The 26,920-nt window shown below is 32.0% G+C and overlaps 1 protein-coding gene across 1 annotated transcript in view; it reads left to right on the plus strand.

Moving 5' to 3' along the window:
- Window positions 1–26,920, plus strand: part of LOC105622109 (midnolin-A-like) — a 50,988-nt gene that overhangs the window by 6,221 nt on the left and 17,847 nt on the right. The window contains exon 2 of the mRNA XM_012203541.1: window positions 24,995–25,082. Within this exon, the coding sequence (XP_012058931.1) occupies window positions 24,995–25,082 (88 nt within the window). The remainder of the gene's footprint in view (window positions 1–24,994; window positions 25,083–26,920) is intronic.

The following is a 26,920-nucleotide window of genomic DNA, read 5'->3' on the forward strand; positions in this document are numbered from 1 at the left end:
ACTAGCTAAATTTTAAAATTACTGTAGCAAATACGTCTTTCTATATATATAAATTTAATTATATATAATATTATACATACACATACTATATATATATATATATATATATATATATATATATATGTATATATATGTATACATATAATTTTCTGTGCAACGTATTGATGATCCGCTTCCTTCTTTCTTGCTTGGTTTCAGTCCTCGGCTATTTTTTCTTCTACTTCTCTTACGGTGCCTTCACGCGTAATTCCCTCGAGATCTTCGTCGCCCGTCGTTGATCCCACTCTCTTTCTCTCTCATTTCTCCTCTCCTTTCCTCTTTGCCGCGTGGCTCGGCTCTCTCGACCCACTACTATTCGCCCGATTCGCTGCCGCTCGTTTCTTTGTGCCTGCCGGAGCAGTTTCAGGCGCAGGTAGCATGCCGGATCTTTTTCCTCCTTCGAACAACGCGACGCACGTGTGCGTACGTCCATGCGTGTCCTCGCAGCACGTCACACAAGCAACTGGGCGTGTGTCAGCGTGTGTTCGGCAGCAACATACATAACAGGAACATACTTGACACGTCCTCTGACGAGAAAATACTTTCAATAGTATTTCCGATAAGTATGCTGTTAAAGAAAATCTTTTGGAATTTGGAAAACACATCAAGAATAAAGAATATTTGACATATATCGAGTAAAATTAACGGAGCAATTGTTTGAACAGGATTCGCGAACACCGTTTATTATTACTTACTATTACTTTATTAATCTCTATTGGTATTACGCAAGGTGCGAATCGATTATCAGTTGAATGATAACGCGAGAGAGACCAATACTTTCTTGCCCTTGATATTTTTATCTTTTATATAACTAAAGTAAAATATTTTATAATCTTGAGAAAAAAAATGATGTTTACATGCCTTTCTAAGTGTCTTATTTTGCAATCTTTGCGTTGCATCATCGTTATGCAATAATGGTAAAATGAGAAGATTATCGGAAAGAACGAAAATGTCAAAAGATATATATATATATATATATATATCCCGTGTATCTACATTTTCATTTACATTGGTTAAATAAAAATTATGTGAACGAATACGAGAATTATTTATATAGAGACATATTGTTTTATAAAAAAAATACTAGTTCCCGTTTTTCTCTCGTTTATAATAGAAAAAGATCTCCAAGAGATGAAAAGAATGTTGCTGACAAGGCTAACGTTTGAATTTCTATTAACCCTTACTTAACTCCAGTCTTTGAAGCTCGTAACAGCCAGCTCATCATTTACGGATATGTAATAGTTTATCTATCTCCTCTGTAAACATGTTTCTGCATCGCGCATAGAAAAAGAAACATCCAAAGAAAAGAATAAAGGAAGCCTGGAAAAGCAGCCTCTCGAAAGCTTCCTATAAAGCAACTTTTACAAAATTAGAAGATTAAAATTCTTGGCTTTAAAGAAATTTAATATGCGTACATCACACGTATGCAGTTTTGGATATTAGCAAGTTAACAAAGCGTGTCAGCAAAATTAATAATAATTTACACCGCTAATGTTAAATTACTTCCCCAACAAAATATTTAAAAGTCTGAAACGATGAAATATTTGAAAGTCAAGACGAAAATACAAAAAATTTCAAAATATTATTGAAAGCGTCACGCAAAACATGAAATTTTGTCTGGAAATCAGAGAAAAGTTATGAAATTTTAAGATAAGTGATTATTATCCTCTTTGAATAAAATCATGCAATTTTTATCTCCTTTATGAAATGTATATACAGTGAGTACAAAAAGTATTTGTACAGAGAAAATATTTTTTAAAAAACCTTTATTTTTAAAAAGTAAATATTATCCAACGAGAAATGAGTTATTGAATTGATGTTGAATCGATATCGACACGTCATCGTCATTTCAATACCAATTTGACGTCGATTCGACGTTTAATTGACGATCGCTTCTTGCTGGGTTATTAGCAATTTATTCATAAAGAATGAAATAGACTGTTTCATAAGATTATATATACCAAAAAGATGCATTAATTATAGGAAATATATCATCTGAAAAATAGGCGAAAATTAAAATATCCTATTGTTTTCATGCTCAAAAAATATTCGTACAGTCGAGAAATTTAGCTTCTAAAATCAAAAATACATGCACATTTCATTATGTTAGAACAGAATGTACTCATTGTATAAAATTGCTAATTAATGTTTATTTTCTACAAATGAAACTTTTTTTATGAAAAATTTCCTTGTACGAATCACTATAAACCAGTAAGTCCGGAGATCAGAGAGTGCAGTCTAGCTGGCCGACACGACGGCCTCGTGAAATCCTTCGTTCTCGCCAACTGTTTTTGAATCTGACCCCAATATCGCCCCCTCCTCCCCCCCCCCCTCACAAATCCACTTTCAGGCAATGTTAATAGATAATAACGTAGACACCTGCCACGATTGTCCCGTGACATCAGTAGCCTTCGGTAAAACGCGACATTGTCAACGATTGTGTGACATTCAGTCCTCGTTGCACGATTGCGTCACGAACAACGTGACGCAAGTATGTCTTACGATAGTCTGTTACGTTATCATTTGTCTTTGCCCTATGAACTGTCCTCTTTACCTCGTGATCTCGCATATTAATTAAGTAGTCGTTGCGTGTCTACACCCATCCTTTTTATCTCTGCCTTCACAACAGAATAAGATTACTATGAATTATCCAGAAGACTTCCTCCAATCAGAGACCGGTCGTAAAAGGGTCACTTTTGATTGGTCCAACATTTTCTGTAATTCGCGTTAGTTTGAGTGAGATAATACATATCTTTCGCATCACTGCAGAATGAGATAACACATATCTTTTCTAATTCGTAGAATTTCGAACATGGGCGACACTTTGAAAACCAATCTCTGATTCTTAACTAGTACTGCGAAAAATATTACATTTCTAATGTGTCGTGGATTCATTGGATCCCCATTTATCTATTTCAATTAAAACTAATAATAGAAACTCACAATTAGTCTTGCATTGATTTTTATTTAAAACATAATTAATAAATTTTTTTACTAAATATTTCATATCGATTCAATGGACCGACGACACATCAGTTAAGGATTAAAAGGAGCTTATTCGGAAGTCCTATTCTCGAAAAATATCGCCGTACGAAAAAAAACGCTAGAGAAATTTATAATATCCGTAACTATGCTATAGTATTTTCATATATTTTCATGTGCGATATTTTTCGAAAATATTTACGATTTCAGAACTTTTGGTAGGCAGAAGCAGACTTAAAGACGCGAATCTTATGATTTTTGTTAGTTTGTTTTCTCGCACTTGACAATCAGAATCTGTACTTTTTGTGAAACGAGAACTTTTGTACAATTTACGTCGGATGGTGCGATACGTGCGACTTTGCGTCACCATCAAGTGCGAATGTGTCATTGTGGGATTTCTGTTAGTCATCGCGTGTGCGCGTAGAAGGAGCGGACTTTAAGTGCTCGAGTCTGGCCGTTTATAGTAGAAGGACAACAATTATCGATTATTTTATCTTGGTTTTTTTGTTATTTCGCGATCGAAGTACTATATCCATATTAAAGAGTGGAATCTTTTATCTTTTATCTCTGGGAAGAGAAAAAGGTAATTTCTTGTATTGGAAAAGGTCTTTCATCATTTAATAACAATTATAATTAATTAAATCGCTAAATCAATATTAACATAATTTTATTTGCGATTATAAAAACTTGTTAGAATTAGCTTTATTGCAGAAATAAAAGAAAAAAAGATTCTTTGCCAAAAATCTCAATATCTAAATCAACTTGACGATCTTTGACTCAAGTGCTACATCATGTCACGTTACGCTAGAATAGATAATTTTGCGACATTTTGCGAGAAATCACGGAAATGCGTTAAAATATGCCGCTTTTATCGTCGACTTGTGCGAAATACGAATGCAGCGATTGACGTGTCGGAGAAATGAGCCTAAATTTGTCCGCTGTTATTTTTCGCGATCGGCAAGCGAAAACATGTTTATCAGTCGTGTCGCAGGCTTCGGAACGATCCGTGGAAAGTAGCGAAGCGAGTTGAATGCGCCGGACGAGTGAATTAGTTGTGGCCGGTCGCCAATTCGAGAAAACAGGATGATCGATAGAGCGGAATTGTGCCTCCTCGGCGGTTTGCGGTAGATTTAAAAAGCCACGTATTCTTCATTCGTGGCAACGTCACGAAAATCTTCGTGCGAAACAAAGCAGCTCAAAACGGATCGTCGGATTATCATTAAGCTTAATAAATCACGAATTATCTACCTTTTGAAGAGAAATGTTATCTTTTCTTATCGTCGATATTAAGAAAAAGATAGTACATTCGTGACAATTAGAAGCGCTAAAAATATTTATTGCGAATGTTTTAGTCAACGAAAAATTAACACTACACGTTCATAATTGTACTAGAATTGTATTAGAAGATTATAAGATTTCATATAACATACAACAGGATTTTTTTACAATATAATATAATTTATACGTATAATATAAAAGTTTATGTAATACAATAATATACTTTTGATGAAATATAAATTATACAATTATGATTTTGTAAATAAAAAATCATTAATTGAATTATATAATGAATTCTCATTTCCAAAAGTATATAAAATTTCTTACATTGTTTGGAAATAAAAAATATAACGGGACGGGATTAGAATTTCAAATGAATAACCGGCTAAACTGCAAACTGGATTCTATATGCTTATTTTTTTTATATAAGAATACATTTGATGTGAAACATTAATTATGCAATTATAATTTTGTAAATAGAAAGTGATTAACTGAGTTACATAAGGAATTCTCGTTTCAAAAAATATAATTACATTTGATAATTTAAAAATACACGGCACGACTTGAATGTTAGATGAGTAAACCGGATAAAACTTCATTCTATATGCTAATTAATTTTTTATTTACTTTTTTTAGTAACATTATTGTTTTTCGATTTTTTAATTAAATATTTTTTTATTGCTTTACAAGCATTGTATTATTTGTATTACCACTAGTGATTCAGCTAACTAAGAGGAATTGCGCATTCACTCGCGCGATAATCATGCGAGCTAAAGACGACGACAACGCGTGGCAGGAATATGCCGTAAGACTATGAAATTACGTCTACGTGGTTTTTCAATGTATCGTGTCTACGCGTTGCGCTTACACGAGCATCTTTTCGCGTACTCTACAGGCCTGCGTAAGCCGATACGTTATTTTGTCATTACGCAAGGAACTGCGTCTCTCTGAATCAATTGTGGACAAAATGAAATATGATAATAGGTCTGTTTGCATTGCCTGTATCTTTTGCACTCAGAATCTTCGCTTTCTCTTTTTTTTTCGACGCTCGGTATATCGTTTTAATTTTTTTGTTTAGTTTAATTTCTTATGTAAAATTGCATTTTCCTGTATTTGTAAATTTGATGAGAAAATAACATTACGAATTAAATCAAATTTGATATATATATTTTTTAACAAAACTAATAAATATTCGTGCAAAAATTCATTCGGATCCACTTACTCATTTAAAAGTTATTTATTTAAAACTGCATCAAAATATGATTACTGCGTTACATAAGCCATTACAAGCCGTATTGTATGTTTTATTTTTTTTTAACGATCTTTATCAGCAGCTGACATTGTATGTACACGTGGATAATGAGTTTTTTTTAATAATAAAATTAACAAAAAGAAGAGCATAAAACCACAGCACAAATTGTTCTTTGTGATATTTAATATGTAATTAAGTTTATAAATTATTTAGACGTTTCGCCCACAATCTGACCATCTTCAGTAAATTTACAAATATCAATAAAAACACAGAATTCACATAAATTTAACATTAAAATTAAACGGTCATAATTATAAATCAATCAAATCAAATCTTTCTTTTCTCTTGTATGAATACATCATAAAACGTGATTGTTGAATCAATTATCATATTGCAAATTATGTAGAACGAGAATTGCCAGATTCTAATTTTAAAATAATTATAGTATCGTTAATATCTTCTAGTCAATTTAATAAGGATTTTAATAAGGATTAACAATTCCTGTTTTGCAGCAAAATGATGAGTCTTAAGCAATTCCTTCACGCAAATAGAAACTCGTCGTGACATTGTATATTATTATTTGTTAATACATTCATGTGTGTCCGCTATTTATATGTCAAAAGTTTAGATTATTCTAGAATTATTTTTAAGTGTGAGAGAGATCTTTCTTTAGAAAAGGCAAATAAACATCAACTTTTTTTTTTAATGGCTTTTGAAATACAGTCCACTCACCAAGCGATTGGTTTTTACTTATAGATTCATAAGATGAGCAGGCTGCATTCCGAATCCATTAACACGTTAAATGCCGAGCTTATTTTATTTTACTTTCCGTTTACGTCAAATATCCATCCATTAATATCATCCATTAATTTTTGATAAAGTGTTACATTCTCCACTTATTACTCCACTTATTAAATTTCTCAAGGACTGACGTCGCCTAAACGAAATATTCATCCTGATCGGTATGCAGGGATCGGCGCGACGGCGTAGCCTAAACAAAAAATTGAGCGCCGGTTGGTATACATTCTCAGAAAAAAGATTTCTATATTCAATGTTATTATTCCTCGGTCTAGAATAAATAAAATAAGATCGGTATAGAGTCAATCGTATTTATTTTTCAGAAAAGAATATTTTCTTCTTAAATACAAAATTCTAAAATCTAGAATAAAGTATTCTCGATCAGAAAAATTTAGATTACATTCTTCGAAAAATTGATTATGAACTCGACCAGGACTCGAATTCAGGATCTTTCGTCTCTCACTTAGCGCGCTGCGCTGAGCTTCCACGAGAGAAACTCTTGCTTCGCTATCATGATTCTATAGCACATGTATTTAACATCAGATAAACTTATTCTAAACATATAAATTCTAAAAATATATAAACCTAAATTTATACGTTACACTCGTTTCAAAACAAGGTGTCGATTTTATTTTATTCGAGGAACTAGAATAAAAATTATTGATTTACTGCTAATACAGTTATATTGTATTATAATTTTATATTGTATATGTAGTTAAGATTAAGTACATCAAGAATTCTTTTTTCTCGATATTAGAAGATAGAAACCCTTTTCGAGAGTGTAGGGACCGGCGTGACATTTAACGTGTTAAGAAAAAAGTGTTGCAACCTCACTGTCCAGAAGTGTATGATCGAAACATCCTTATAAAGCTGTCAATTTAAAAAATGTTTCCTATCTATCATGTAGTAAATATAATTCATGTAGTAAATTGTCACTTTACATTATTTGCTATTGTGTTATATTCACAGTTTTCTTTTTCTTTCGCTTTTATATATATATATTCCATGTTACCTACGGTGTAACTATTGATTAGTTGCGCTTTCGAGTGACGGATGCCGGATCCAGAGTGGCTTCTATCTGTACCTGGCGAGTATCCAGTTAATAGTTAAAGTAATCGAGATTCATGTGATACCCTATTCTTCTATACCTGTAAATGGAGAATGTTTACAAATAGGTACATCGCACCTATTACTTAACTGAATGATAAATTATTTGCGAATGGATATAATAAGTACGACTTATGTTTGTTTTTCCAATGTAGTTAATAGTAATTTAAATCTCGGTTCAACTTTTTAGTTCTAAGAATTAGAAAAAGATGAAGAGTAAGTTGGATCAAGATTAAAGTTAATCTACGTTGGTAGAAGTACGCATTATTGCGAGATAGCAACGAGAGTGGCCATATTTGTCGAAGGATAAATATTGAATGAGTCATTAGACATTTTTTACCATTACGGTGATATCGAATTTCTTTCCTATGTATAAGCACTCGTATTAGTTTTTCGCTTGCATAATTAATTATAATATGATTCACAAATGCTAAAGAATCGATCGACTGCTTGTCGTGAGATTGTTTTAGCGAGGCACGGCACTTAAAATATCGGTAAAATATCACGAATATCCTTTCTCGCGTAATCTCCGCGTGCGTGAGCAATTTAATATCCAAACTAAATCAAATTATGAATATTTATCTTACAAAAATTTAACGTTGGAAAATAATTTCAGCACAGTTCATCTCTCTCTCTCTCTCGAAGCGCGAGAGGACTTTGCTTCGAAAACAGAGTGGAAAAGCCGGTTCGGCTATTGCGAACGTGTCAAAATCGATTTTGCGTTGTCCGCACATGTTGGAGCGCAAGAACTTAATTTACGTAGTCCACACATGCGTGGGCAAGCTACCATTGTTTACACGCCATGTGCAGCGGTGGCAGCGAACGGCGAGACCGGTGCGCGGTATTTCGCGCATGAGGAACGTGGAGAAGGTCGATCCTCTTCGCACCTCACGCTCTCTCAATGTCCCTGGTCGCGGTGAAAGAGAGGGGAAAAAAAAGAAAACATTTCCAGCTGCGCGCCCCGTCTCTTTCGCGCCGCCGAAATCTACAAAGCGGAACGAAACAACGCAGAGTTAAATCGGTCCTTGCGAGAAACGAGCGGTATCGTTCTTGAAGGTGATATCAGGCGTCCCACATCCACTACGCGGTCCAGAGTTTCTAGTTTCTTCGTACGAGTCTTCTCGCAAAGCACGGGTTATCTCTTTATTTTTAGATATCAAAGTCCTTCTATCGATTACATGGAAATATTTATAGTAACACAAATTTTAAGAGCACGTCAATACGAAAAAAAGTGTTACTTTACGAGGACTTTATGAACATGATGCGATTGACACAAATGTATGCTTAGTACTTTAATTTAATATACATATGTAATATAATTAAAATGTAACTTAATTTTGAAAAATATACTGCAACATAAATTAACATGAATTAGTTTTACTTACTTTTTAGTAAAAATTTTAAACATTTTTTAACAGTTACTGGACAGCAATCATGTGAGAAAGAATTTAGAGGAAACAGATACAACAGAGACTATCAGCGTCAGAGCTGTTGTGGCAAAGACGGATGTCTAACAATAATAGGAAGACCAAGCCTCGATTTGAATTTTGAAACGCCCTGATGTGTTTTTCGGGTTGTCATTTATTTCTTACAATTATTATTACATATTAACTCTTGTCTATAATAAACTAAGAAGAGTAAAACTAGGATTTCAATTAAAATATAACTTTTAGTCAGCAGTCGATTGCTTTACTGCATATAAAGGATGCGCAAAATCTGAACTTATTTTCTGAAGAAAAATATGATAATAAATGGATGCAATATTTTGAACTATAATAATAATTAGCAGGTGTTTACGTAAACTGCATTAATTTTTCCCAGAAAAACTGCCTCAACTACTGAATAACTCTTACCACGTTCTTGTTTATTTTCTATGCAATATTATAATTAATGAGAATATAATAATATTAATATAAATAAACAGTAACTAGAATGTCTAGGGAAAAAAATTGTATAAATTTCTATCAGGATTTAGAAGATATTTATTAAGTATCTGTTATAATATTGTTAAAGAAAACAATGCAAGTTTAATACAGGATTTCTTTTAGAAATTTGCTTCGATAATCTGGAAGATTTTCGAAAGAGAAAGGAGTAAACACACTTTGTGGTTCTTTGATTTGCGCATTTAATTAAATCACATTCGAGAAATAACAATTTTCCTTGCTCGCATCATATCCACTCGTGTTAATCTATCCTTGAAGAGATCATCTATCTGTTTGCGACGTTGCATGCGAGTTGCTGCATAGCCTTATCGATCGGCAGGAGGCGCGGTCTAATACTTATGTTAGTTTTTTTTTTCTGTAAAAAAGGGAACGGAATTCCCTCGAGATGCTGAAATTAGAGATACAAAGAAGTGTTTAAATGCTGAATAAAAAGAACAATGGCACCTTTTTAAAACGAGTTTATTTATTATAGCTTTTCGATCATAATAATTATTTATCGTAAATATTAGCCGTTTTATCAATGGCAAGATCATTCTATGAAATGATCGTTAATTGTAAGCATATCGCAAAACGTAAAATTGCGTAAAGTACTTTCGGCGATCGATTATTATACTGCCGCAAGAGAATACTACCATTAAAACATCGTGGAGTTATTTATAAGCCGTAATAAGGCTTCTATTTTTAATCTGCACTTTCTACGTCTATTTTCTGCTTGTCTCTCCAATGCGCGGGCATATAATCGGATTAGTTTAAGTACAGCAAGTGTGAAAAAAATGTTATTAAAAAGGGCAGTTCTTTCTAGAATGAAACTGCATCCAGTATTTTTATAAGGATAGATTAAGAAAGATTAAAAATGTTTCTGTTGCATGAGGAAGCGGAAAATTGCTTTGCATTGCAGTCGTAATAAACTCAGACATAAGCAGCTACTCAAATTATTTAAAGCGAGCAAAGTGTGTATTCACACGCGAGCTTAATTTATCCAAAAGAGATTACTTGCGTAAATTATTTAAGTCTAAGCGCTTGAAAATATCCCGTTAATGAAGGTAGTGTAAATTGACTTGGAATACATGCGAAATCTGCGATAAGCACTTGAGTGATTGCTTTATTCCGAGTACAAAGAAAGGATACTGGACTTCTTAAAAGATTAATTATTTAATCTCAAAGAATAATATCTTGTTAAATAAAATCGTAACTCTTCGTTAAAAGTTTTATTACGAATAGAATTCGATTTAAGATTTAGCTCTCTGATAGCTTTTTAATCAACATTAGAAAAGAGTTTAATAACAGCTACCAAATGTATTTTGTTTATTGGTGCAGTATTTAGTAAATATTATCAAATATAATAGTAGTAACCAACCGTTTTGTAATAATTATTTAGGAAAATAAGATATAAAGAATAAAGTAAGCATTTAGTTTGAATTACTATATTAATTGGACTTTGGATTGAAATTATTTCATCAAAGTTCTAATAACTGGATTTAATATTTATTATTACCAAATTTTGTCAATGAAGATATTTAATGAAAATTGACACAACGACGCACATTTGATCGTCATGGAAAGATTAATTTTAAGTTTCTCGAATCTATAGATGAAACTCGTCGAATACGTTCGCGGAATGATCTATTTAAGGCGTCTTGTATATCATAAGGAAGTTGAGATTTATCTGTGACATTACGCTTCGATATGCTCGCGAAATGAGCGCGGCATAAAGCGTCGAGCAAACGGGACAAGGCGTCTCGCGATTACAAACGTGTTTATTCCGTTCGCACGAATATATTCCGCGCCTGACCTCTCTTCGAAGGCAGCGGGCGTGAACGATAATATTTATAGTATAAACGCACGCTGTAAGAGGAGGGTCTCGGCTCTATCGTGCCTTCCACGCTTATTTACGCGGGTCTCATTCTAGAAGGGTTCACTTGGCCGAATATTTTAAGCCTCTTTGTCCCATTCTATCGATCCAATAAGGAGGAAACGTACTTTTGTTTGACGTTAATATAAACGCGTGATCGCGTACAGCGCAAATATCTTAGACAGCACTTGTTGAAAGCCGCAGGTTATTGACTCCCGCGATGTTCCTCGTGAAGAATAGATTTTTCTCGAGACGCTCTCTGTCTACACAGATACATTTTTTTTTCACCCGTGGAAATCTCACGTGTGATCGCATTTCGTGAGTAAAATGCGTCTATACGCATCTCGGCTGCGATGACATTCTTTTAAGTATAAACGCCGTTCGCACGCTGCCGATGTAACGTGTGATGACGGTGGTATGAAGAGAGCGAAGATTCGATTCTATCTAAGAGATAATATAAAAAGTTACATGATTTAGGAAAATGCATGTCGTAACTTATCCACGTGACATCCCCATTGTAATGTTTTACGCTGTATTAAATCTATTCTACAATAACTATACAATCATAGTCGAGATTCACTCTTTTCACTTTTGGTATGAGTTTTTCTCTAAGGAACAAAATCTTCAAAAAAGTGAAAATTTCCCTGCATTCTTCTTCAAAGATTGGCTCAATTTTTAATCTTAGAGTAAAATTTTACTCTAAGAAATTTGGAAATAGAAAAGAGTTTATATTTATTATTAATCCTCCGGAATCCGATGAGTTCATTGGATCCACTCAATTTTAAATCTCTGTAAAATGTGTGTGTGTGTGTGTGTGTGTGTGTGTGTGTACAAACTTAATTTTTAATTTTTTTATATTGCAACTGTATTTTAAATTTGGATTATTTTTATTAAAATATACTTAATATTCGTCTTTTTTTATACATGGAAAAAAACAATTTTGAAAGATTTAAAATTTTGCTGGATACATCAGATCTAAAAATAATTTTGTTGGTATCTCTAATTGGTTATGAAAATATAAAATTTTTTTGCAGCATTGCTCATTATTTTTTAATTTTCAACATAATTATTTTGATGAATCAAAATTATTTTTACATCTGTTTAGCTTTTTTAGACACTTCAGCAAAAGTTTCTTTTCATGTAGAAATTCGAGAGCTATTATATATTTTGGATTTACTGTCATAATTATATCTTTCATTTCATTTTCAAAATTGCATTGATGCGTTATTATTACAAGCAGTTACGTGTAATTAAAGGACATGAAAGATCTGAATTATTTGACTCTTTTAGACTTTAGACTTTAGACTCTCTTTACGAAATCTCTTAATCTATTTGCGTTACGTAGGCTTAAATAGAGCACACACTTACGTCTGCGGTTTCTTTATTCATTCATCGTAATCTACAAACAACGGTACCGCACTTTCTCCTGTCTGTTGTATTTGTACCTTATTACTCGTGATTTATATTGCGATACTCTGAAAAATATCTAGATCGAACTCTATTATCGAACGTTCTAAGTTCTGCCGAACTGTAAGCGCGATCGGTTGTGCTATTTTTCGTGCTCTGTGTTTTCGCGATTACATCAAGTGTGTCCGTTAGTTTAATTTATACAAAAAGCCGGGAATATACCGCTACGAATATAAAGGCAGGACGACGAAGGCGGATGCTCGATGTTGCGCGAAACATTCGCGTTACGTTCACCAAGTACACTCGCCGTATCGGCTTTCGCACTTTTCCCAGAGTTTCGATTCTAAATCTCGCGATGACGGGCACGTTATCGCAGTGCAAGGCGGCTACCTTTTTATCGTCAAGCGTAAAGGTCAGCGACACGCATCGGATTGAATCGGATCGGGATCTTGAACGAAAACTCGTTGAGCTCGCGCTCCGTGTAATGAGCTCCGCTCGTCCGCGTTCCTCCCGACTTCCGCTTGTCGGGGCGCGAATTTCGAGGGATTGAAAGAAGAGGGAAGGAAATTTTCGCATGCCATCGAAATCTATACTCAGCGAAATTATATCGCTCGCACCAGTATAATTTGTCGCAAACGAAACCTCGAGCCGAAGAGGAAACCATTGCACTTCAGTGTGTCGGATGAATATCAGAAACTTATGTAATTGAGCTGCAAGTTTTATTCATTCGAAATTTTTTTACAATTAGATAACATTTATTTATATATTTATTTGAAACTGTGAATTTTCAAAAATATTCCTGAATATTTTATGAGTGCCGCAAAACTGATAATTGGAGAAATTGAAAAGTCAAGGAAATTTTGCAAATTTTTTTGAGAAATTAAAATTCTTGATTTAAAAAAAAATTTAACATGCGTACATCACACCTACGCAGTTTTAGAATACTATACCGTCTTAACAATTAAATGGAAGCGATAGCAGCATTAATAGTGATTTATATAGCTATGTAAAATTTCTCTCTCAATAAATTTGATGGTTTTCAAATCAGAATGAAAATATTTAAAAAATTTCAGAATATTATTGAAAGTATCAGGAAAAATTATGAAATTTTTCCCGGAATTCAGGGAATTATGGAATTTTAGGATATAAAGAATTTGTAACAATCCTGAAAACGTAAATTAAAAAAGTTCCAATTTTTTTCTTCAATCATGCTGATTTGTAATAAATACTCAGATATGCTTTTATAATGGAAGATTATTTTATTTTATCGCTTTCATGTGGTAAATTCTATTCTATTAATTTTACCTTTCTACTTAAAATTTGAATTGGATAGATTTGATTTGGATAGAATCATGAAGGTGCGTACTCTACTCTTAGCAAGATCAGGAATCTGTCAGTTTCTGATATAAATATACATACGTATGTATTTTCTTGCCTTAATAGTTGACTTACTTGTAAGCAAGCATAACCGCTTAACTGTGTTGACTACAGTCTCCCCTAAAATATTCTGAGCTTGGTTAAAGTTCGGGAAACATGATACCAAGAAAAAATTGAAAGTTGCCGTTATGATACTAAAGAGTGTATTAAATAATGTGGTTAGAAATGAATGTGAAATAGAAAATATTCGTAATTATATTCACAAATATATTCATTTAAACTGAATAAAAAGTATTTATTCATTTTTCATGAATAAAAAAATTATATTCATATAATTCTCGTCTTCATTATTCATTTATTTTATTTATTTGAATATTGAATATATTCATCGGACACTTTGGACTTGGTTACAACGAGCGGGTTTAGGAATTACGTTGGGGAGATAATGTCTGTTTTGACAAACTGTCGGCTAAGCGAAACTCCATTTTTGAACCAAGCACATATAAGATATCATTCTTGATAAATCCAACGGTCACGTATGTACTACGTTATCAATATACTGCGATAAAAATGTTTGCCTGTAGAAGAGGGCATCAATTTCCATAACTAGAATACTAATAAAGAAAAGATTGTAAAATTTACCCAGAAGTAGATACTATTAGACACTACTTGTCCTGGCCAAATATGGCCTTCTTTTTAATTATGTTTAAAAAATGAACATACATGGCAGATATGTTACGACACATTTAAAAATATTGTTTATTATTAGGTATACATTTAAAGAAATCTTACAGAAATCTTAGAATATAATATTTAATGTAATTAAATAATTAAATAATACTTCACATTATATTAAATCTGACTGAAATTATAATTATAATAGTTTAATTTTTTAATATAATTAAGTTTATTACATTTATATTGAACATAATATTTAAATATAGTATATATAGAGGAAACCGGGGCATCATGAGTCACAAAAATTCAAACTCTTAAAAGTGCATTTAAATATAAAAATTTTTGTAGTATCATTTTTTTAATAATTAAAGCATAATGTAGATAATCCTCAGATATTAATGATTATCTTCATTTCATTTCAGAATATTTCGGCTCTCTTTGAAGTAGTTTATTGTGCAATTTTAAATGATATGTCATGTATATAATCAGAAATTATAATCAGAAGAACGATGTGTATCTAATATACAATGTAATATTCTTATCTAATTGTCTGATTGTGAATCATTTTTCTATGCTTCTTTTTTTTTCGTTTCACCTTGAGTATAATGAATCCTGCATTTCTGTCAATCTACGAGTGACTTGCTCTCAAGTGACGAATTTTGATTTTGTATTTGCTGATAAAGACTCCAAAATGAGTCGAAATATTCGAATATTCGAAATGAAATAAAATGGAGATAATCAGATCAATATCTGAGGATTATCTACTTTTTCTATCAGTTCTACAACAGCGTATGACTCTCATTGGCCTCTCATTAGCTATTTGAACTTTTATTATTTTTATTTGATTGTTTAAGATTGAGAGTCCTTATTTATACTTATATTTAATTGTTATTTAAAAAGCATAATGCATATTTTAAAATTTAATAAGTATACTTTTAGTACATATTTTTTGTATTGTTCCGTTTCATCATGCATATTATAATATTTAATGTATGATCCATGGTACATCAATTATATATTTAATAGAAAACTATAAAAAAATAAATGTTAGATTATTACTTGTAATGTAGTAAATTGAGAAAAAATGCGCAAAAACTTGCACCTTATCTTCATATATGTATCTTCTACAAAAACAATATTAAAACATTTTTATGCTATGTTAAAAACATGTTATTCGCACCATATGTTACTCGCACTACGAAAACCATTAATGATCGATGCTTTTCGATACAATGGAATTTAATCTAGATATGAGTAACAATGTAACAGTCGTATTGTACCAGTAGTATTAGTTTAAACAGATTTTAGATTGTTGTATGTTAAAAAAGCAATCGATAACCCATGATGCCCCGTGGTTTCCCCTACATATAATTGAATTTTTTACAAATTTAGCACTTAAGTATAATTATTTAATTCTCGCGTAATATATTCTTTCGAGGTGTGCGTCTCTGCTATCGAGTAGTTCGATTAAAATAATGGTCGCGTAATCGCTAAAACATCGCGCAATCAATTGCACAATTAATGCGAGGATTAGACTCTGTTAATCTTCTCTCGCGAGAATCCACGCAAAATTTAATTGCGCAAAATTTATTCGCGTGGCACGTGCCACTATTCGCATAAATGCCGATGTGGGAATATTCGGGGCTCGTCATTTAGCAATCATTTGAAACATGTATATTAATCGACACGTCTCTTCCAACGACCCCGAGTGTGCGTGCGACGCGTGTTTAATATTTGCAAGTTGCTGACAAACGATAATATTGCCATAACTCTCAAAAGAAAGAGTGAAACGGATGATCGGTAAATAAGTTTGTGAATGCCGATATATTCCGAAACTGCTAAGCATCGCTTTCGATACCGATTCGACGAGGCTTTTATTAATTTTTTTATTTTAAATTTTATTTTGTTGACTTTGAAGCGAGTCGCGTGGGTGACGTATGTCTCGGTCTTTTTATATTTCATCCTGTCGCTGTCGATGAAATCAAGTGATCTCCAATGTAATTTCACGCTGAGCATAAATGTTCTTCTTATTTGTATTTTTACTTTGTTCAGATTCTTAAATGCGTTTTAAAAATAGTGACAGTTTTATTTTCCCACATTTAGAAAAATATTCTGCTTAAAACAACAAAAAGACCCAACAAGATAACATTTTGATGAGAATAGTAAAAAACAAAATTTCTGATAATCGGATATTCTATTTGTTTCATCGAAATGCCATTCTTGGATCATTTTGTTAGTCAGAATATTTTTCTCAGTGTAATACAGAAATAATGATTGACATTAATTGTAAATAACGCAAGGCTATCCCGAAAGAATCATTAAAAAAAAATTAATACAAAAAATTGAGTGAAAATGAGTCAATAAAGAGTCGACATGATAATTAGTGTATGCTAAACAAACTATTTGTAATTATCCTGATTGGAAATCAATATGATTATTCGAAATGTTTCGAATCATTTTTTAATTATATACAATATCAATTATATATATATATATATATATATATATATATATATATATCATATAGATTATCAAGAAACAGATGGACATTAAAACAACCTGACATTAAATCAATCTTGAGCAACACTCATTTTGCGGATACACCCAAGTCAATATCAATTGAACGATCTCGTGATCGATGCAAGATGCATATTCGCCAAGGCCGCGGAGTTTCGCCTTTTTCCATTCTCTCTCGACTCTTATTTTCCGATCGGCTCTTGTACGTCAATTCTACATACCGCGGTAGCACCGCGGTTTCGCAATGGGAATTATCGTCAATGGCCGCTCGCCATCGAAGGAAAACGACAGTGTCTAGAGACTCCCAACGTGTCGAGCACGTTGCTCAAATGCAGCCAAGGGTGGGTAGAGCGGGGCGTCGTTACGTGTACAGCGTAATCTCCCGATGCAGTCAGTTGCACGGAATGCAGAAACTTAACGAGAGCGTTGGATCATTCATCGAACGGATGATATCCTGTTTTCGTCAACGATACTTGAGATCTATTTTCTGTAGCTGAACTACTGTACACTTTTAGAACTTAAAGTGAAATTGATATATTGTTTGATATTTGGCGAAAGTGAGAAAGAAAGTTCTAGTACAGTCTAGTGCAGGAATATATATAAAAACGAATCTTTGAATTTTTAGTATTTATCGTTTGTATTTAACGCTGAATTTTACGTAGAAAAGATTTCAGAAAGGACTTTATGTGTTAACTTCTAAGTAGGTAGGTGGAGCAGCCCCAATACCCAAAGTTTAATTTTCTTTAAATCTTTGTTGTTAAAAAGGAAAAATAAAAAATATTTCCCAGATGCCTAGAAATTTCAAAGTTCATTATTTTTACATTCCTTTGTCTCATAGAGTATAACTAAATTTAATTAAACTATAACATTAGCAAATTATTAGATATTAAAGGAACAATAACAATTCAATTCTTTTAGAAAAATAACGTGTTATTATTTTTAACTTTCAAGTGTATTAAACATGAAGCTATTTCTAAGATTAATTTCAAAGTAAATGACATCCATAACATAAACATTCCCAAAGTAAATAATAAATTAAATTTGACTCAATTTTAATACATTTTCTTGAGTTAAATTGTTTATAAACCCCATTTAGTTAAATTAATAATACATAAAAACAGTGACGATCTATGAAAATGATTAAAGATAATTCAAATTGGACATTATTTGACATTATGAATTTAACAGGATAAAAAATATAATTATAAAGTCGGAAATTAAAAAAAATTGTTCTGATTACTCTTCTACCAACTTGTGTATTTTTAGACCACCTATCTATTTCAAAGTTAAAAGAAGCAATTTAAAACAGTGAAAACAAACATCGAGATATTTAAATTCACAACAAAATGTTTCACCTCAAGTTTGTAAATACAGCAGATAATATTTCGACAATTGAAATATTATTTGATCTTGTGCTATCAACCTGGTATTCATCGACAGTTATTTGGCTTCCGCTTGCCTTGTTGTTCAAGTTACCGTTTTGCACGTCACCAGTAAATATAGTAAATATCTGATGAATAAACGAACGCTGAATAAATGACCGCTCCACACGCGGGAACTGCGGGGGAATAAGGGAATGGAAGATAAAGAGGGGGCAAAACACGACTGAGATACGCTCAGACTTTTTACCTGGTCGAGGTCCGAGGACTGAGGAGTACGAACACTACGAACGTACAGATTCGGCCATTCGTCAAGGTCCGAGATAATGGCGGGGCTTTTGGCACTCGAGGAATGGCCTAAGGGTGCAATAACCTGGGTGCGCGACGCATGTACCATTCATGGGACATTCTGGCATCAGGCATCGGTGGTCGCCCGTTGCCGTCTTTGTCCTTCACTTTGGTTTATATCTGAAATCTGAACGGTGTGCAGCACATTCTTCACGCTTTCGTCGATGACGTTAGAGACATAGCGAATCGCATGGTCGCGTTAAAAAGGAAAAATAAAAAATATTTCCCAGAAGTTTCAAAGTTCATTATTTTTACATTCCTTTATCTCATAAGGGTATAACTAATGTAAATTTAATTAAACTGTAACATTAGCAAACTATTAGATATTAAAAAAACAATAATAATTGAATTCCTTCAGAAAAATAACGTGTTATTATTTGTAACGTTAATATTACGCTCTCCGTCTCGCCCCTGTCCTCGGCCCCGACTCATTTTCTGGAATCACATATTGTCCTTTTTTATGCGTGAAAAGTACAAAGTAGAGTGATGATTTTTTTCTTTTGGCAAAATCAATGAAATGAAATCATCCGGTTTTAGAAAGAAGATGGGCTCGAGATCGAAAGTGACTCAAAACTAATTGGATGAATTCTAAAGCACTATAAATGTAGTAAGCCTTGAACCTTAACAAATTGATGAATCATAGTTGAATGTGAGAAGAATAATCGTTTATGATTGGTCAGTTTCTTAAGGTTTAAGACTTACTACAAAGTCTTAAAGCCAGTTTTTCATTATTTGGTTAACTTGTGGTTTAGACTTAATCTCACGTAACTTTATAATAATGTAAAAATTATATTTTTCTAGCTGTGATTAATTATCAAACTAATAGTTTTGTAGCGTGTGGTAACTTTAAACATTATTCTCTATAAAATCATTAGTTTAGTGATTAATCATAGCTAAAAAAAAAACACAATTTTTACATTTCTAAATGGCATGTGGTACAAAATTATTCTGCTCATTTGGTCTTGCTAGCTTGACAGAGATAATTTTAATAGCACTCACGCTGATTAGAATCAAGCGTAAATCGGAGTAACATTGCCTTATTTATATACGGCAAGGTCTCGTTTCTTCGATCGGTCCAACGAGCGACGGTCGCCAATGGAAATGGGGTTTGCGATATCCGGCGACGTTACCGGGAGTTGTGCGGTTTAATCTTCTAGGTCGGTGTTTTCTTATCGGTTTTTTTTTTTTTACGTGCCACAAGTCCAAGCACAATCACGATCGCATTATCGCGGCACCGTCAAGCCGAGGCCGTGGATTTGTATCATGACTCGCGTTATTGTCTTGTTGCATGCACGCTTACATACACTATCGCGTTATAATCATTCATAGTATCATATCGGCCGATACCGGAAGCTATCATTGTATATCATAATCGCTGCAATCCCGCGCTCGGTGAAATTTCAGACACACCGAAAATGATGAATTGAAGGCTATTCATAGTCCATTCTTATTTCAAAATCATCTTAAGTAATATTTTAAAATGTTAATATTGCTCCGTGATTGACATTTGTGACATCTTAAGATTGTACTTAAGACGATTTTAAATATAAAAATTGATTACGAATACCGACCGAGTTGAAGTTAGTCGCTCTGATGGCTAATTGGTCGATAATGAGATATTTTTAGCCACGTCACTGCGTTAATTTTCTTTTTATAAGAATAAAAAAAATCTTAGCGTAAAAGGAACAGAAGTGGTATAGGTTTGAAATAAACAAAAAATAGGTTATTTATAGTTAGCTTTTATTTATGTTAAATTAAACGTGATGTATATAATAGATTATTATGTTTGGCTTAATTATATCTTACAGCGTTAAAATTAAACAATGTACAGATACGCAGACCAAAATGGGATGAGAAAGTTCCGTTTCAATCTGACCGCACAAAGGATAATATTAGAGATAAGAATCGATTTTATAACATTGCCCCATTTTCCGTAATAGTTAGCCCATTTTGTTGTCTGCCTTCCTTAGAAAAAAAAAAATGATAGCGCTCAGGACTTCTGTGCTTCCGCTCGTTGCTCGAGCGCGGCCTTTTATCACGCGCGTTTACACGCGTGTTTATTTCGGTCGATTTCCGCTCCGCGGTAGCGGTTGCATCAGCGGCCTCGCGATAGCGGCGTGCGTGCGAACCGGGTCGCGGTGGACTTTGTCAGAAATACAAAACGCAAAGTTCAGCGAAATGTTCTTTTCTTGACATGACTACTTTGAAAAAAAATACTAAATTTTAATAAATATTTGTTTGCGAATAGTTCTATATAAATATTTATTAAATGTAAATATTAGATGAGGGAAAAAGTTCGTGTTTTTTTAATGCCATCTAACGGGAAAAACGCCACGAACTTTTTCCCATATATCCATATATTTAATATGTATATACTTAATATGTATTTTTTTATACAAAACCATTAATCTGATTTAATTATCATTTTTTATTGACTAAATGTTTATTTACTCTAAGTTGATATTTACTTAAATCTTTTTAGAAAAATACAGTAAAAAGTGCAGTATTATTTTACATGCTGGTCTAATAATAACTTTCCCTTCAAATATTATCGTTTTGTGAATCTTTCTAACGTTTTATTGATTATGATTCTTTCATATTTTATTATGTTTTTAATCTCTTAGTTCGTTCTCGTAATTTTGTGACTGAAGGTGATTAATTATAAGCCAAGTCGAAACTTCCCATACATTGTACATTAATAAAAAATTAGTTTTAATTTTTACTTCTTGTTAACAATAATTTTTAATGTAATAAATTTAAATAAACCTAATTATTTTTACTCCTGTACTAACTTCTATCATCACTTTTATTATTTTCCATTCTTCTTTTTTTTCTTTCTTTTTTCTTTTTTTTTTTCATCATCATTGTCTTGATATTTTCTATGAATTATGTTATCTTAGTCTTCTTCTATCAGTTTATTAGAATCTTGTTAGCAACTTGAGTTTTTAACCTTCAATATAGACTTTATATTGTTACGAACTATGTACTATATAAAAATCTGAAAAAATTCTTATAAAAGCTCTAACTTTTACTGTAACAGTTTTTAGTATTATAGAAATCGGATTCTATTTTACTTATTTTTTTTTTATAGATTTAACTCTGGAATGCTGCTGTAAGTGGATTTTCACCATCCACTTTTTGAGTTTAATAACTTTTAGTATTAAATTTTTAATAACTTAAAATTTAATGTTTGGTTAAAATCAGGGTTGAATAAATTAATGTTTTTTTTTAACTGAATAAAATTAAAATTAATGGCTTTACAAAATTAATAAAGTTAAAAGTTAAAGGAATGAAAAATTAACTTAATGTAAGTTAAGTCAATACTGAATTAACTTAAATTTAAAAAAAGTTAATTTTGAAAAAAAATTATTTTTTAGATCAAAATATACTAATTTTTCTTAAAATGAGATTAAATAATTATAATATAGATTATTAAGTAAATTAAATTTTTAATTTTTTTATTTATATGTGATGTAACATATAACTATATAACTATATAAGTTATATAACATTTAAAAAACAGCCAGCACATAGAGAAGATACAAGATCAGTGATTTTTTAATAAATCTCAAGCCATAAAAAATTGACCAATTACAATCGAATGCGAGAAGAATATTTGACTAATTGGTCAATTTCTTATGACTCAAGACTTAAAACGCCATTGTAGATCTGAACTAAGACTTATGGCATAAAGCATAACCGCATAAATAATCAGAAGACTGTATTAGCATCTTAAGAAATTACTTAAGATGGTATTAAAATATGAACAAATTATGAATATACGTCTAGTCTTATTATATCTTATTATTTTTCTAAGATATTTAAAAGAGATAAAAAAATTTTTTAACTTAAAAAAAAGTTAACGTTTAAAAGTAAAGTTAAGTTTAGTTAAGTTAAAATTTAATGCATTTAAAATTAATTAAGTTAAGTTAAAAGTTATTAACTTTTTAACTTTTTTTTAACTTTTAACTAATTACTACCCTGGTTAAAATTAAACATTTAATAAGATTATTTAATGTTAGAAGTTATTTTTTATATTAAAAATATAATATTAATTCAGTTATTCTAACATCTTTTGCTACCTAATAAAGTACATTTAAAAAATATTAAAAAATTCTTATTTATTTTCAGAGTTAATGTAAGAAAAATATGAGTAGCAGTATAGGATCAAATTTATCTATTAAAACTTATTCACAATATACACTATACTTTCAAAGTCCAACTTGGCCGGCGGAAGATTAAAGTTGATGCAATCATGTGAAGCGAACAAAGGCCCCGTGGACATTATTCATGAAAAATATCGCATACGAAAATATTACAGTACATTGTTAGATATCAAAGAAACAATGTAGAAACAAATAATTTCATTCATTAGATTAAATAACATTTTGTTAAAAAAAAGTGTATGAGTGAAAATTTATCAATATTTCAGAGTTAAATTTAGAAAAAATAAATAAAATACAATCCGTCTTCTATGTGTGTCAAAATGTAAATTTATTTTTGTTCAATATAAACAACATATTAACGTATACACTTAGTAAATGATAAAGTTAATAAACCTAATGAACTTATTAAACTTAGTAAGTAATAATAATAAATACACTTTTTTAATTATTTAACTTTATTGTTTTAATTAAATCAATGACTGAAATGATACAGTGATTAAAAATAAAATTGGGGTATAATTAGGGACATTGGAAATTTAGCAGTATATACATTACATATATTACCTAGATTTTCGTATGCGATATAAATTGAAGAATATAGACCCAGGACTCTCTCCTGCCAGAGACGCTAACTGGAAATCGATATAAATCGCGTGTTTTTCGCACCAACGATCGCCACTTCAAGAGGCTTCAAAACGAAAGAATGATTTCGTGTCCATCGCGATTTATTTAGAAAGCCAAGGAAAACCGATATATAGATCGAGATGTTATGCCGAGGCGAGGCAAAGCGATCGCGACCCAATTCTGTCCACTGTTGCATATAAGTATTTTTCATCGACTGCCACACGACTCCCTTCTCTCTAGCCTGTCCATCGAATCGCTTTCTTCCATCATGTCACTTTTCGAAGTGCCAAACTGCGACAGCTCTCGTTTAACACTCGCTCGAATGAGATATTTCCAACTGGCGCCGATCTTTTTGGCTCTATCTATATTGTGAGTTTCGGCCTCTCTTCTAAGAATGGTTCACAGATGCGACGAGAAACTCTTTCGTGAGAGAACCGTAACGATTTTACGGAACGAATGCTTTCGTTATATTGCAGTGAGTATAATGAAACCAGTTTCTTAAATAAATTCTACGAGCCTTTTAAAACTGGCTTTGAACAACTTGCGTAAAAGCAAACTTTGATCACTAGCGATTAACTATGAATAATGTTATTATATACATGGAAATTTTATTAATATATAGACAGCTCTTCATTTTATATGTTTTGAAGAATCGGAAGCTAGTTCTTTTTAATTATAAGTGGAAATCAGATCAATAATAAATCAAAAGAAATAATTCTATCCCTAGAGAAAGGGATTTCTTCAATTAAAAAATGTTTAAATCAAAGAAATTTTTTCTTTAATCGTATAGCAAAGAAACATTTCTTTGAATCGAAGAAACCTTTCTCTGAATGTAATTTTGATCGAAATTTAATAATATTCATATGCAAATATATTTTTCAATTTCATAAACTGCAGATTTGAAACGTAAACATAAACTGAAGTTGAAATATTAATATCTATATATAAATTATAGATTGATTGATAGATTGAATTTAATATTTTTCCAAAGAGAAAATAACCTCTAAAGGAAAGTATATCTATTGCTTCTAATGCATTATTAAATTCTATTCATCTAGCATGTCGTTAAAGATTCAATCTATTTATGTGATAATTGTCAATGATTCTTAGACAAGTATCTTTCCTAAAGCTCTATGGTACAATAATTCTACGATAAACAGCTTTAGCGTACATTTTAAATAATAAGATATTATCTAACTTTTATCAAACAAACACACTAACCATCCTTATCGATATTCTTGTTTCAGGCAACTGCGCGAAGGAACGCTCGCGGAAAACGGCCTACAGAACGACAGTCGGCTAACGTTGCTGCCAAGCGTGGAAACCGGATTGTTGGTAAGTTGAACTCTCGTGTCCTGCACTCGTATGTGATGGATATTAATCAAGTCGACCTACGGCGCACTTCGACGCCGTAATGAATACTTATCAGCACGATTTTTATCTTCGTCGCCGCGAAAATACATCACCAGCTTGTGTGCAAGGCTTGGTAAATTCGATCTGCTCCTCTTTCTTTTTTAATATCAAAGAGAAATATTTTCTGTGCGTATATGTGTGTTCGTGTGATTATTAGGAATTATATTTTATTTATCCTGTTAAACATACATTCCAGGCCAAAATTTAGAAACATTTTTTTTTAAATGACATATTTTGGAATTACTTATTCAAGTGTAAAAATGTTTTTTTTAACAATAATTCTTTAGACCTAGTAACTTATTGAATTTGAAGAATTATTGTTAAAAAACATTGTTATTGGATATTTGAATAAATATAATCCAACACGAAAAGATAGTTTTGCTATCACAACATGCCTAAAAATTTCACTACAGATATGAAAATAATTTCATTGGATATTTAAACTGCAGGTTGCGAAAATGTTAAAACTTTTTACAGCATTACTCATGCTTGAGTTTTTTCCTACATAATTATTTTAATGGTTTAATAATGTTATTTTCAGATCTACATTTACTTAAATTTTTACAAACAGCAAAATCATTGTTTTTTTCGTGCAAAAATTTCATCTATTTAAAAGTATTTCCAAACTTTTGATTTATGAAACGTATAAAACAGAGATATGATGGACTGATTTCTCAAATTCTTACTGCCAGATTTATCCAATAGAAATGAAAGAGATTCAGGTTCAGGTTCAGGCTTCCATCTGCCGTCTCGACAAGTGCAGTTTCCAGCTGGTGTTCGCACGGAATACGCCGTCGTCTGGTTTTTCCGTCGCGACCGCGATTGCAACCCGGATTCTCGCGCACTTGGCGAGACACCGAGTCCCCGTCCTGGAACGGTTCCTCGCTCCGGCGCGGCGTGGAGGACGCCGGTGACTCGGGCAACGAGGAGTACACGGAGGTGCGGACAAACGCCGTTAACTCTCCGGCGTTCGCGTGTATATCGCCGGGTCACTTGGTTTCTCGGTCATATCGTCCCCGACACCTTTATCCCTCGATAGCAAATGGATCCGACCTGCTATCGCGATCAACGTATACCTACCTTGTCCCTTGGCCCTTCGTATCAAGACAGTTAAAGATCTTGCTGATCTTTAAACGAAACTGCCTTTAAACATTTTGCTTTTTATTTCGATGTTATTTAACGAAAATTTAACGCTGGATCGTAACTGATCCACATGTGAATCGTGATTATTATATTAAAGTTTGAAAAATATGCTACAGATTATATTATTTTTATGTATGCCGAAAGCTCATTCAATTCATTATTTCGTATCTTATACTACATATAATATAATATAATTGTATATAAAAAATATGAGTATGAATTTAACATTATGGTTTAAACCTCATAATATTAAATATATCTATATTTTTTAGTGTATATTATTATTTTCGATGCAATTAAAATGCTAGAGTTTATCTTGTTTTATCAATGAAATGTGATTAATTTTTTCATTCACCAATTTCGTAATTATTTTTACAGATTTAAAAATCTTTTTCCAGAATTAAAATACAGTCAACAATTTCAAAACGTAAAAGAATTAAAAAATTATAATTTTATTATCGCTTCTATGATCGATTCGTGACAACATTTATATAAAGACATTAAAAAATTTCAGACTTTAAAAATTTATATAAATTAATTTAATTTAATTTTTCATACCACACTGAAAAAATATAGTCAATTTTAATAAATATTTAGTTGAAAACTGCTAATTAAAT

This window comes from Atta cephalotes (assembly GCF_000143395.1).
Source record: "Atta cephalotes unplaced genomic scaffold scaffold00040, whole genome shotgun sequence".
Taxonomy (NCBI): domain Eukaryota; kingdom Metazoa; phylum Arthropoda; class Insecta; order Hymenoptera; family Formicidae; genus Atta; species Atta cephalotes.